This window comes from Oenanthe melanoleuca, chromosome 3 (genome assembly GCF_029582105.1).
Source record: "Oenanthe melanoleuca isolate GR-GAL-2019-014 chromosome 3, OMel1.0, whole genome shotgun sequence".
Taxonomy (NCBI): domain Eukaryota; kingdom Metazoa; phylum Chordata; class Aves; order Passeriformes; family Muscicapidae; genus Oenanthe; species Oenanthe melanoleuca.
The window spans coordinates 76,897,037-76,911,858 of record NC_079336.1 but is presented as its reverse complement, the minus strand read 5'-3'; the positions used below and the strand labels follow the sequence as shown (position 1 = coordinate 76,911,858).

The window sequence follows — 14,822 nt, the reverse complement described above, 5'->3', positions numbered from 1 at the left end:
CGAGAAAATGTCGATTGTTTTCTACTTACAGCTTCTTTTTTTTTCTCACCAGAAATCAACAACTTTGATATGCATTAGTTACATGGGAAGTAATGAAATTGCAGCAAATTTATTGCACTGACAACCCTGAGAGTAGTCTTCCATGAGAGGAAGTTCTGATGGGGGATTAGTTATCTGTGCCCTTACTTGCACACTGGACATATAGAAATATTAAGGCAAATAAACAAAGTCAACACGAATCAATTAGCACTTCAAGCACTGAGTGGCTATTGAAAGTTAAATAGATTTAACTCTCCTTTGTGTTACAACCTGGAATGAATACTTTCATCAGCTTTAGCTTATAAATATCTGAAGAAAAAAAAGTTTTTGAGGTAACTCAAGAGAACCATTTCCACTGTAACATTAATTTTCTTTACCAAATACCTTCTAACAACAGCCCTTAATGTTATTCATAATCCCATCACTAATATAACCTTCTGTGTGCTTCCTGGAAATAAAATCTGTCATTGCTCCCCATTTTGTTCTTCCTGAAAGCTAGGATTCTGCTGTCCCAAAGTGGTCAACCTTGCAGTGTTTTCTGGGGGGTTATACCCCAAAGGTACAGCACAATCTGCCTTCAGCTTTTAGCCATCCAGCACTTCTTTAGGGGATAAAAACATACACCCTTCAAGGAATTACTTTCCTACAGAAAAACTTCAGAATGCTCTATTTAGCAACCAGCAGTAGTTCCTGTGAAATTCCCACCTTGTTTGCAAGAAAATTGCAGCTCTATGCCCCCAGTTTCCTGCATGCATCCACCACCACGAGGCATCCCATCTCCTTCTCACAGGCTCCTCCTGCCCTTCTCTGCCACTACTATTCTCTCCCTCTCAGACCCATGTGCAAACAGCTGCAAATCTTTTCACTCATCCTTCACATATGTAGCAAGCCTACACAGAAAGCACCCACATGAAGTCTATTTTCTCCACTTCATTATAAACCCATCCTTGAGCTGGTGCCTTAACACTGTTCCCCAGCTTCTTCCTTTACTCAGGCTCTATACATAGTCACAGTGTCTGGTATTGCTTCCATTTCCTTCTGAGTCCTTCAAATTTCTCAGCTCCCACTCCCACACATTATGCTCACACTCCTTTTTAAACTGCTCCTTGGGAAACTGGTCAGCACTAGGAACTATGCACTGAATCAGAGTTACAAAGAAAGGGGAAAAAAGAGTATTTCAACACATAATTAAAACTCTTCTTAAGTAAAAAATTACTGGAAAATGGCAAACCTTTAGAAAGTTATTAAATTTAATGCCAATTGTCTTTTGATATTGCTTACTTTCTACCTAAGCACAAACAAATAAGGATATTTTAGGTGAGGTGTAAATAAAATAGGCACTAAAAACTAATAAAAGCAGCTAACACTGTATTTTCATTTGCTCTAATTAATTTTCATACCAAAAAAATATACATATATAGAAGTATAAATGACAGAAATGTGTTAAAACCCTATTAAGCAATATTCACTAACATTTCATCAGTCAAATCCATTTGACAATAATCAGAGTATTTTACAAATACTCTTGCACACTATAAAAATCAGATTTGCCATCTGTATTCTATTCCAATTTTGAAAATTTGACCTTTAAAAAAATATTGCTAAACTTCCCTTCCCTTTCCTCTTTGACCATATTTATAGTCATTCAAGTACAAAATACAGAGAAAATAATTACTACCTTGACTCAAAGGTCTCAATTTACTGCCACTTTCACATTTTAAACATTTGACGTTTTTTAAGCTTTCATTCAGTCATGAATACTTCCCCAAAGAGAAAACTATTCATGTGCATGCAATTGCTTCTCTAGAACGATTTGTTCTGAGATAGAAAAATCACAGCCCCAGAAAAATCTTCTTTCGCAAGTTATCCTGTTATTAATACATTCATTATGTACAAGCTATTAGTTAATAAATAACTTATGTCTTAAAATAACTGCAGTAGTTTTTACTAATTGAAAAGTTTAATATTAGGTTCCACCATTATGTAGTCTTCAAAGTTGCATCCATATATAAATTAACATACAGAAAAATAATCCATTGTCTGAAAGACTGCACATCAAAATAATACTTCCATGTCTGCTTTTAAAAGAATAGGTTTGTGACTTTATTTATACAAATTGAAACTTTATAGGGACATATACTCCTTGACTCAAGACTGTTAATGAAATAATTATTCAAAAATACGGTTTGTAACTAAGATTTCTGTACATTTTTGTACCTTTTTCAGATTATCATATAGGCTTTACCATCAGGTTTTCAGTGCTGTGATATGCAGGTTTCAAATACTGCAAAGTATTTTTACAGACAGTAAGTATTTCAATTATAGTAGCAGTCATATTATGAAAATAATTTTGGTTCAAATTTCAAAGTATCTGGGTAGTATCCCTTTAAATCTGATATGCTATTGTAAGCATCACACCATATGTACTTTTTGCTGACAACAAATTTAAAGAAATAATGACACACCTGAGGTGTGATCTGATTTTATGAACTAAAGAGCAGCTTTCCCAAAGTTTAAGACAAATACAAACAAAATATTGCACAGCTTAAAACACAATTGTTTACATTCTGACTTCAATACAGTACAACTTAACCGTGAATGTAAGGAATTACCAGTTTGTATTCTAAGTCCAATTATTTGTGCCAGAAGGTCAAACATAATTTAAAAATTAAAACTAGTATGTTTAAAATGTTTACTTGTTACAAGAATTCTAAACTAACTTTTAAAAAGCTTTTGGAATCACTTTTGAGAGTCTGTAACTCTCACAAACCAGCATTAAAAGTTCTGAGCAAGACAGGTCATTCAACCCAATATTCCCTCAAAAAGCTAACAGACAGTGAGCACATTGAGAAGTATACACTTTTATTTACCATTCCTAAAATAAGCTGTATTTACATATTATATAAATGTATGAAGTCTTAATATAAAATAGAAAACTGCATTGACTGAGGAAATCACACTCCATATGGAGTTACTTACTGAAGACCATTTTTTATGAAATTTTACAATAATTTATATAAATTATCTCTTCCAAATTTGATGATTTTTCTTCTTTTTACTAATTCACACAATTTTGATGACTTTACAAACAGTGGTGTACATTATAAACTTAAAAAAACAGTTACAGCATCTTCCGACGCACAACTGGCTTTGGAAAATTAGACAGTCTTTTTTTGTTCTTTCTTAAGGTCTTCCCTGCTGCCTCTGTAGTTTCTTTCTGTTTAGCTTTTGTTCCATCCACTGGACTTCCAAAAGGAGAGATGAATTTTATTTCGACTGGTGGAGGTGACCAAGCACCTTCTTTTGTGGTTCTGAAAAGAAGGACAGGCATCAAATTGATTTTTCATTACTAACAGTATTTAAGGAGAAAACTAACATGGAATTCCAAAATCAATTTAAAAAAATGCATGGGTATGTTTGTAGAAATCAGAAATCTTCCTTTGTAGAATCAAAGCAGAAAAGGTACATAAATAACGTTTGTTTTGCTTTCATTCCCTTTACTCACTGTCTGGCCACTTCCCACCTTGCATGAGAAACTAAACTGGAAGAGTGCGGTTTCATAAGGTAGAATAAGACAATATAAGAGCCTTGCTAAGTCACCACTGCAATTAGTATCCACCTGTCCTTTCCTATTCGCTTTCTCTTCCATTTCCATGACCAAACCAAACCCTTAAATGGGGAAAAGGCGCCTATTAGATCAGCAAGCTGGACAGTCTGATAGAGTGAGAGAGAAGAGCTGCACAGCCAAGTGAGGAAGAAGTAGTTAGGTACTTTACAGTTGAATCACCATCACATTAAATAATGCAAATAACTGTTAAAAACTTATTTCATACTTGCTTGCTTTCTTCATTTTTGATTTTGGAGTTCTACCTCTCTTCAATTTTTGCTTTTCCCCAGACTCTATGGATTTGGTATCCTCTTCCTCTTTAGCTGGAAGCTCCTATGTTAAGACAACAAAAATGTTACTCATGAACAAGTTCTTAGACTTCTATGGAAGCATAATTTTTTTTTCATTAAAAAATCATGCCAAAGTTATTTCCAAAAGTACTCTTTTGTTTGCAAAAACAAACCCTCCACATCAAATTATTTTACCATCCCAAAAATTAAAATTCTGAAATTAACAGGTAACATACCAAGTAAGTTTAAAGAGAGCTACTGTGCCTTTTTTTAAAACAGAATTTATCAGTTCTTGATTTACATAGATTCAAAATTGACTTTTGTAGCTAGTTTTTATGAAAAAAACCCCAAAAACCAAAAACCAAAAAACAAACAAACAAACAAACAAACAAACAAACAAAAAAAAACCCAATAAAATTTTTAGCTGATTCATTTAAAGCTCTTTTTAGGTATGCTTCCAATGAAAAAGGCAAAGCATTGCAAAACATGATCTCAAAAAATGGTACAGAATTCAAATCAAGAACATAGGAGAACTGGAGTTTTCACTTACCACTTCTTTCACAATCCGGGAAATGCTAGCTACAGTTTTTCTCCTTGACCTCAATAGTGGGGGTGAAAAGACAAATTGAGAAGACAAATCCGGGTCTAAATCCTTCAACTGCACAGGATGGTCTGTTTTTCCAGCTAAAACGACAATGCATTGTTAGCACATCCACTATACATGAGGGACAGTAATACTAAATTACAGCTGACAAGTAAGAGCACAATAGCTTCCCAAAATAAAGATCCAATCAGCTTTATAAACATTCCATTCAAAGGTATTTTTCCCCCTAGTAACCGCCTCTTGGGATTCATTCTTTTACCATAAATAGTGAAACAAAATTAAGCCAGTGTAGTGATTTTACCTGAAACTAAATAATCAAAGATATATTCCAGAGTCATCAACAGTCCTTACACATCTCAAAAAAATTTATCATGTACCTAATTAAAAAGACTCCTGTGTACACTAATTTCACTGACATAGTAAAAAAAAGAATCACATAATTAAACAGCTGTACGGTGTGCTGCAAGATGCAGCTCATCTGAACTTGAAAACTGAACAGAATTTGGAAGCACACATCCTTTATTTCTGGTTTTGGGGGGAAGGGATGGCAATCACATACTCACAAATAACCTCTGGTTTTCAAGATCTGACAGAAATTAAGTTCCTTACAGAAATACAGCTTAAATTTAATTTCACGGCTTAGATGAGCTTCATAATCTGTTTCTACCAAAACTAAGCAGGCAGTCACACGGACTTAAGCCAAAAGATGAACTGCCTCTTGGCAAGTTTTTCTTTTCTGCATGCTTACATTCTTTACAATACTTAAAGCCATCCTCACAGCTTGTTTTCTGTGGTTTAGAGAAGAGGATATGCCCCATTTTCCATACAAACATAGTGCACCTACCTTCAAATTTCTTTGTCAGCTTTGTGAGAGGAGGAGAGAAAAGGAAAGCCTCATTTTCCCCAACAGACAGTTTCTCATGGACGGCAGTCCTGCGGGATCTGGTTCTTGTAACACGATCTGTCAGAGCTCTTGATGTCTGACCAGGTCCTGAGGGGTTTATGTCTTCAAGCAGCAAAGGACTGCCACCAGGTCCTTGGGAAGTCTCCTCAGACATTGATCTCCTCTTCCTGCCCCGACGCCCTGTCCTTACGGTAGTCCTGGGTGTAGCTGGCTCCTCGCTTGCCTCTGCAGGAGTTTGCTCATGAGTATCCACTTGTTCTGGATTCTCATGTGGCACTTTTCGAGTTCTTCTTTTAGGAGTATCAAGGACTTCTACTTTCACACCTGAATGGATGTCTTCCTGAGAAGAGGTAGGCTCTGGGTCTGCCAAGAGGTTTTGTGCTGCCTTCCTAGCACTTCTTCTAGGCGTGACAGGAAGTTTAAATTCTGTTTGAGGAAGTGATGATTTAGACACGTCAAGATCAGAATTCTCTGAAACTTCTGATAAACTAATCTTTCTTCTTCTGCCTCTTTTACTTGGCACAGGTAAAAGGGGTTGGTCACTAAGCTGCACCTGTTGATCCTTGACAGTATCTTCAGTAAACTGTAAATTAAAGCTTTTCAATTTTCTTGTACTTCTACTGGGACTGACTGCTTTTTTTACTTTATGATCAGTGTCAGTCTTGCTAGTTTCCAGATTTCCAGCTGAATTTTTTCCTCCTTTAGTCCTTCTGGAAGTGAGAGGAGCAATAATGCTGCCTTCAGCAAGAGGTGTTTCCTCATTAACCCCTTCTTGGAGTTCAGATGCAGCTTCCTTTGCTCTCCTCAATCCTCTTCTGGGAGTAACAGGCCGTGTACTGTCAGACATGGTTTGTGCATCAGAATGGCTGCTTTCTGTTTTTTCCAAATTAGACAGTTTAGGTTTCCTACCTCTCCTAGGAGTAACAGGTGTCACAGGTATTTGCTCCTCTTGAGCACTTTCCTCTGTTTGGAGTCTGGGAGTCTCAGACGCTTCTTTTGTTCGCCTGGTACTTCTCCGAGGAGACAGTCCAAGCAGAGCTGGGCTGTCTGTCTTCAGCAGCTGCTGAGTGCCTGCTGACAGAACACCTGGACTTCTACTCAGCTGTCCCCTTGTGCGTGTTCTTGGAGCAATGCCATAATGATGTCTGCTGGTTTCCTCTCCCACTGCTTCTAGCACAGGTGTTAAGGGAGCTTTCGCCTTCTGGAATCTAGTTACCTTTTTACCTATGGTTTCATGAATAGATTGTTCTACAACTTCAGATGTAAATTCTTTACTTCTTGTGTCTTTGATTACATCCAGTAAGTTCTCAGCAATGGCAACCTTAATAGGTTCAGGCACATATGGGAGTGACTCTGCAATATTGTGAGATTCCTGATCACCAGTTACAGTGGACACTGAGTTTGTAACATGTTCCTGGCTTTCAGTATCTTCTAAATGGATCACAGGCTTTTCTTCTGTTGTTGTGACATCAGGTTTAGAAGCATCTACTGATGTAGGGTCTCCCATCTCTGCTTCCCCTTCTTCTCCTTCCAAAACTAAGGTAAAATTACTCTGAGATAGATAAACGTCTCCATCTCCCTCAGCTGCATCACATTCACTATCTTTATTATCAGGCAAATCACATGCAAACTGTTGCTCTATATTTTCATAGTTATAATGAAGATCTCTTGATGGATCTAGCTCACTATATGGTGATGTTTCAGGTGCTGGTTCTGAGGTATCTTCTATAACCTAAAGTTAAAAAATGTCTATTAATACTTTATTCAATACCAAACAGACTAATTTCACACTAAGCTAGATGAAAATGAGGACAGCTCCTTTAAGATCACACCTGACTGTGAAACAACATGCTTTTGTACTACAGCTGAGAGTTTATGTATTTGAGCACAGAGATCAGAGCAGTCCCTGTGTGCAATTCACATGCTCTGTTTCTGGGATTTCTGTTCAGAACTGACCATTTGCCACCACCCATGGCCAGGAGCAGTTTCCCAACACAAGCTGTGTACACAACCAGCACTGATCATCCCATTGCAGTGCCTCTGCACTGCTCCACAGTCCCTGCCTCCAACAGGGTAAAATACAATTGGGTCCCCAATGCTTAAGGCTTCAGTCATGATAGTTCTGACTGCAGGACTTGGACTGGCCAGGTATCACATCCAACAACACTACACTTTGAGAAGTCACTCAGATTGCATGAGATAACACACACTCTATAAATACTTCCATTGCTTGAAGAAATACCTTGACACCAAAATGAGCTCATTATGGGAATTCTGTCTGTGTTAAGAAGGAGCAAACAGTACAGTTCTGAAGCACCTAAATAATTCTGAGGTTTTGTCATCTTTTTGTCATTTGGTAAACGGTTACCAGTACAAAGAAGCAGCACTCCTGTAACTTTCCTATTGTCTTTAACATTAAATCTACTTTTTAAAAATAAAATAGAAAAGCTTGAATTCAATTAAATCAAATTAATGACTAGATGTTTAAAAAACAGTTTAGGCTTTTATTTTGGTTTTGTTTGCTCTCAAAGGCCTAAGTCTTAACAGGTTCCATTCATGTTATAGGAACAGAAAATGCAGAAGAGAAAAGCATATCTGCCCTTACAACACTGAGGTTTTCAACTTTTGTTAAGCAGCTCAAGAAACAGACACATTTTTGAGTGTCTCCTAATTGTCAGTAGAACAGGTCTGTCCTCAATTTTCAATTTTGTAGAAAACGGGAAAATAGTTTACTTACATTAATTTCCTCAGTTTTTGGAGTATTGCTAGAAACAGGGCCTTCTTCAATTTCAGCAACTTCAGGGTTACATTCTCCAGGTAAATCCACATGCTTGTCCTCAAGGCGATTTTCAGATGGAGTACTGACCATGTCCTCACTGTCATGGATACTTATCACAGCTAGAAGAGATTTATGTAATTTTACCTTAACCTTTATATAAATGACATAAGTCTAAGCAAAAAGAAGTAACAGAGCTAGCAAGAGCCAACAATATGGTGTTTCATCCTGCCACATACATTGGGCTTTCTCCAAAAGCTAGAACTATTGTGCTGGTTTTGTCTGAGATAGTTAACTCTCTAACCATAGTAGCTGGTACTGCTCTATTCTGGATTTGTGCTGAAGGCAATGTTGGTAACAGGGATGTTTCAGCCACTGCTGAGCAGCACCTACACAGAGCCAAGGCTTTTTCTGCTTCTCACACCAAGCCAGCAGTGAGTGGGCTGGGGGTGCACAAGGAGATGGGAGGGGACACAGCCAGGACAGCTGACATCCCATAAAATATGGCATCACGTTCAGCATAAAAGGCAGGTGAAAGAAGAAAGAACCAGGAGACATTCAAAGTTATGGTGTTTGTCTTCCCATGACCCATCTTCCAGCTTTTCTGGAGATGGCTGAACACCTGCCTGACAACAGGAAGTGGTGAACGAATTGTTTTGCTTGACTTGTATGAAAGACTTTTGCTTTCCCCTTTTGCTGAGGTGTCTTTATCTCAACCCATGAGTTTTCTCACCTTTAGCTCTCTGATTCTCTCCCCCATTCATACAGGGGAAATGAGTGAGTGGCTGTGTAGGGCTTAGCTATCAACAGGGTTTAAACTGTGACAACTCTAGATCAGGTAAAGGATGCAGCCCCACAGCAAGAAAGGAGGAGGAGAAAATTAGCTGTCAAGTCCATTGAGGGGAACAAGAGAGGAAAATGTGTCTGGAAAGGCACACTGGTAGATAGTTGCTTCAGTCTGAATACTGAGGATGCATCATCTTTTAAAACAGTAAATCAAGCAGCAGATGCCATGGCATACAAATCAGTAGTGATGCACAACATTAAAATAAATACTGATATCTCCTTACAATACTTTAAATTCTACCAGCATCTCAATACTTTGATCAAGAACGAAAAGATTCACCCTGCACTTTCTACAAGGACTTTCTTTAAGGAGGATGTTCTTTCTATAGTTTAATGAAACTTAGTAGTAACATGCTACTTCTATTTCAATCTAAGACACCTACAGTGGTAGGGCAAGCTACACGTTTCATTTGAGGAGCTCTGCTACCCTAACACAGAGAACATTTCCAACATACATTCACTGTCTGCCTCTCGGGATTCAGGGAGCTGTGGACTTGTTTTAACTTTTTCTTCTGATGAAGAGGCCATTTCAGACTTCTGGTAGGTTGTTTCACTTCATGAAAAGAAAGAGAGAAATTAATCATAAAGCTTGAAAAAAAACCTTTAAGAGCTTTACAAGTTACTTTCTCACTGTAAAATCTTCACGTTTCAAAACGTGAATTTTTAAAAAAAAAATAAAATACAAGAAACATTATAAATTCCTCTATCAACATATTCAGTTTGTGACTCAATTTGCAATTCATTTTATAACTTATTTTATGCAATGAATCAAGTACTTAACATTCTTTCCAGCTATCCAACACTAGATAACAATGTAACAGAGGTGTATCATAGAATAATGCAGAACTTGTCTTCTGTAGAAAGAGGACAACTACAATAATAGAGGTTGAGAACCAACTGAACAAGTCAGTAGAGGTGAAAGTTACCACTTGAAATTAAGAGCTCTCTCATTGCTGACATTGTCTTTATCACTCAGCAACTGTGGCTTTTAAAGTACCTGATGAGAAAACAGCTTCCCTTTTCCATAAACAAATAAATGCTAGTTGAGCACACACAGAAAACAGGAAATAAGTGCAAAAAATACTGTCAGAAAAAACTCAAACTCCCTAATATACCCACTGAAGTTACAGGAATCTCAGGATTCCTTTTTCACTACGTAATTTTCAGAAAAAAATAGGGCTTATATGTTCACAGTAACTGCTTAGTAACTCTCATAAGGTCTGTACAGGACTGTTGAATGAAGTCTTTACCATCATACTCTGGGGTCTGCAATGATTTGAGAAAACAGGCTCAAACAGACAGCTAGTATGCATTACAATCATGCTAGATTACTTTTGCTCATAAACAGAACAGAATAGACAGGCCCTTACATATAAGAACACAGGAAAGAACTAATCCCAGGACAAAATCAGTTTTCAAACACAGAAAAGCCAGAAACTATATGTCATGTGAACCTAAAGATGTATCTACTTCATAAGCTCACCCTTCATTTCCAGACCCAGAAGTTGCAGCCTCAGCAGCTTTAAACACCAACTTATGCTCAGGAAGGGTATGACATTCAGCATTTGATTCTTCCACAAATCCTATAAAAACGAAGAGATGGATGACTTCACTGTTGCACTCAACATCACTTCTTTCAAACTATAATATGAGCTTAAAGTGATCCTTTATGCATTTCATCTATGACAGGGACTTAACAAAATACTGCTACCAAGACTTCAAATGCACAGATGGCCTGTATTCTTTCCAGAAGAACAAGAAGCCTAATGCATGATTTCAGTCAAACAATGTAAAAATCCTACAAGTTATAGATGTACCCCAAAAACATAACCAGAAGCCAAAGTTTCAAACATATATCCCTTTCAAAACTCCCATACTGTTGCCTTTCAGCTGCAACTACACAAAAAAATGTCAGCCAAGGAAAGCAAACATTCATAAGGTCCAGAATACCTAAAAAGGACTTATAACATTGAAAATTTTAAAAGCCTAGGGTGCTTGTGAAAACTCATCATTAACTGCTGCACTCATCAGTAATTCAAGACATTTGAAAAATTCATAAACTTAGGTTATTACAGGACGAAACACACCTGCTTCTTTTCTTCGTCCTGAAGGATCCAGTTGTTTCATCTGCAAAGGTTTATCTTCAACCATTTCACTTTCTTCCTCCTTCTCCAATTCTTGAACATCAACTGTTTCTTCAGTGGAAGAATTAGCCGGTTTAGCAGCTATAAAGATGACATCATCTTCAAAATCACCAGGTGATTTTGCATCATGATACTCCAAAGTAGTCTGGTCTGATCTGACAGACAAGTTACTATTTTCCTTGCTGACATCCATCTTCTCCAAATTATCCCCAGGAATGCTTTCTAAAGACCCCTGCAATTCAGCACGATCATCCTCAGGATTGCTCAGAGTAAACAGAGTTGGTTTAGCTCTACTTTCAGACCAAGCATCCTCCACCAAGCCATGATGATGCTCAGATGAAGCTTCAAAGAGTGCTTTATCATCTTCTGTCACCTAAAAAATAAAAAAAAGTTCAGATCAGCAACATAAGTCTGCTTTTTGTAGAAGCAAAACAAAAAAAATCCAACAAACACTGATACTTCTAAGTTAGATGTGTCCCCTTAGTGAGGCAATGAAAAATTAGTTCTCATTCTAGCACTATCTTATATATAATACCAAGTGTAAAAATTAATCACACTTTAGATTGCTTATTGAGTTTCCATTACATTGAAGAATGAAGTTTAAATCAGTCTTGCTCATAAAGGCTCTTCATTGGATTTACTAGTATGTTTTCAGGAAGACAAAGCTTTGCCTAATAAAATCCTAACTCAAGATTTCTCTATTTTATGCTTGCCCTTTCAACACATATGCACTACTAAAACATGATGGTGTTCAACTATGCCTGCGGCGTGGAACAAGTCAATTAATCTGGTGCTCATATTAGTAAGAATTATCATACAGGGGAGAGCACATCTTGTTACAATTGAGTAGCTCCTTGTAACACAGATGAACTACTCATACATGGAATAGCAGCACATGCCCCTGTTGTACCCCTGATTTGGGTACATTATGCTGGCAACTGCCTGATGGGCTGAACCACAGAATCCAGCTACACAGCTGCAGGAGCAGAAGGGACCATAGCTGATCAGATGGACCCACTGCACTTGAAAACTACATGGATGCTATCCCTGGTGTAATGCAAGAAGCAAACGTGAGAACTTTAGCACTGAGAGAACAAAACACGACAGTTCTCTTAATCAGGAGTGTCTTTTTATCATCTTTTAAGTAAACCCACATTGCAAAAAGACAGGTTGAACGTCAATGCATCTTTAAGACTTTTGTTACTTTCCCAGATGTTCAATTTGCAAAATTTAACAAACTCAAACAAGAGGCTCCATCTAGATTCCTTACTTTCTTGCAACACTACCATTTGAAAAGGTACAGCTGAAAGGTGAACTAACATTCTGAAAAACGAGAGATCCTAACAACATCTGAATAAAACCCACCAAGGTCCCTGATGTTCATTATGAGTATGTTCCTGCAAGAACATGATATAAAATGTCTAGCACAACACAATTTTTTGGACCAAATTCTGCCATTCTCATTCACAATCCAGATTCTCAGCATAAGGAGTTTTGGCCAACTTTCAAGTCTAAATTAAATCACAGCATTATCTGCAAAACTCACTAACTGCAGCCCAGCTTACCCCAACAGTCCACTTTGCTTGTGAGCTCTCTTCCCTGAAAGATATTCTAGGTTCCTTTGCTCGTAGAGGAGGAGTAACTGATCGTCCTGGGGATGCAGAGGGAGTTGCTAGGGGTGTAGTGCGAAGGCTGGACCTGAGAATAGACTGAGGAGTAAACCCAGGAAAACCAGAAGATGTGGCCAGAACTTTAGCTCTCTAGGAAAAGAAATAAAAACACTTAATTTAAGACCAGTTAAATCTCCAAAACAGAAGACTGTATTTAAATTACAAAAATTAAATTAGCTTAAATTATGAACTGGGTATATAGCAGCAGAAAGTTTTGCCTCTGCACTGTTTTATTCCAAAACTACCAACATGTTTGCTTTTTACAGTTCCCTTGGTTTGCCTTTGTAATGCCAACAACACAGAAGTTACTTTTCAAAATTACTTCTTAAGGAAATAAGGACATGACATCTTGTTTTCTGCAAGGTTATCCCCTACCCCACTGATTTTTACAATTCCTACACTGCTCTTATAAAAGGCACACAATTTCAACTCTACTCTGCATAACAGTGTTTTCAGATGCTGCATGTGACAGCAATTCTGGAAAGCAACAGCCGCAACTTCTTTTTCACTAATTAATCAGCTAAGAATTCCCTTCCACAAAAGAGAAGAAATTGCTGCAAAAATACCTACCTATCTTTAGGTAGAAGCATTCAGCTGTTCTTATCTCAGATTATTTTACAGTAATGAAAGGGTTTCAAAAGAGGAGGATGAAACTAGTTCATTGATATGGATGACACTTCATTAGCTGTTCCATACAATGAAAATAAATTTAGTTCACAAAGCCGTGGGACAAGCTGTCCACTGCAATCAACTGAGAACTAAAGTTCCTTGCTTAAAAACTGTTCCCAACTTACTGCTTCCAAAAGGGCTGTGTATACAATAACCACATTCATACTGAAAATTTCAATCCAAAACCATTTCTACTAAATATTTTGGTGATTTCACTTAAAACAAACCTCAGAAGATTTTCATTTAGTTGTTTGCTACTGAGTTTTTAAAATACAAACCTTGACCACAAGAGGAGTTTCCAGTAGATTCAACTCTGATGCTCTTGGCAGATTCTTTTGGGAGCTGGAGCGATGTGTTTTTGATCTCAGGGGGCTGGATGCCACAAAAGAAGTAGAAGCCCTGCATGGGGACTGCTGGCTCTCATCCTGTGCCACAGAGCAGGAAGGGACAGGACGAACCACCAAATCCAGCAACCTGTTAAAATACACAGTTTAAACTAGGAACATCAATAAATAAATGAAAAAAAAGCACACTATGATCATCTCAAATGATGCAGAACAAAAACATTCGATGAACAAGAAATACAACCTCACTGGTGGGAGTGATTTATCAGTCCCAGAAACAAGTCACAGGCACTTTGGGGTATTTTTTCATCATTTCTTTACATTTCATCTCTAATTTCCAAAATCCCTGACATAAGAATACCCCAATTTTAAGGTGCACAAGTGACCTAATTCTCAGCAGTGGAGAAAATTCACCTACATTTCAATGCAGGGACCATTTCAAATTGTCCACCTAATTCTGTCCCTAAGTTGATGACTTCTTTAAGATACAAAACTAGATGCAACAGAATCCTTGGTAAACAAAAAGCATACACACATGCACATGTATATACACGATAAACAATACCATTTTGAAATATAAAGTCTGTAGATCTGCTATACCTTGAACACTTTTGAGAAAGTTTTGTAATAGGTGTCCCAAGAAATGCATCAGGCAACTCTGAACCAGGGAGAGGATGCGCACTGACTGCTGGCTCTGTAGTTCTAGGACTAGAAGGAAAACGTAAACAAAATTGATTTTCATTCCATCAAAGTCCAGCCATACCAGAATTAAAGTTTATTTAACCACAACCCATGTAGGACAATCACCTGACAATTATGAGCCACTTCTCCACTCTTTAATTCTGCTTATTTTTAAATAACCAAGCAGGAACTGGCAAAAGACTACTATGTGATCACACAAACAAGTCTATAAAAGACAGCAACAGTCT

General features: G+C 37.5%; 1 protein-coding gene across 2 annotated transcripts in view; it reads right to left on the bottom strand.

Annotated features, from left to right (window-relative positions):
• Positions 1-1,267: 1,267 nt before the first annotated feature.
• Positions 1,268-14,822, bottom strand: part of LOC130250606 (protein ELYS-like) — a 39,998-nt gene continuing 26,443 nt past the window's right edge. For both annotated transcript variants that reach the window (XM_056486440.1, XM_056486439.1), the window contains exons 26-36: positions 14,494-14,601; positions 13,828-14,023; positions 12,776-12,970; positions 11,154-11,583; positions 10,550-10,649; positions 9,522-9,619; positions 8,182-8,342; positions 5,385-7,176; positions 4,487-4,620; positions 3,873-3,979; positions 1,268-3,350 (exon numbers count right to left, since the gene is read on the bottom strand). In XM_056486440.1, coding sequence (XP_056342415.1) covers positions 3,161-3,350; positions 3,873-3,979; positions 4,487-4,620; positions 5,385-7,176; positions 8,182-8,342; positions 9,522-9,619; positions 10,550-10,649; positions 11,154-11,583; positions 12,776-12,970; positions 13,828-14,023; positions 14,494-14,601 — 3,511 coding nt within the window. In that variant the 3' untranslated portion in view covers positions 1,268-3,160. The remainder of the gene's footprint in view (positions 3,351-3,872; positions 3,980-4,486; positions 4,621-5,384; positions 7,177-8,181; positions 8,343-9,521; positions 9,620-10,549; positions 10,650-11,153; positions 11,584-12,775; positions 12,971-13,827; positions 14,024-14,493; positions 14,602-14,822) is intronic.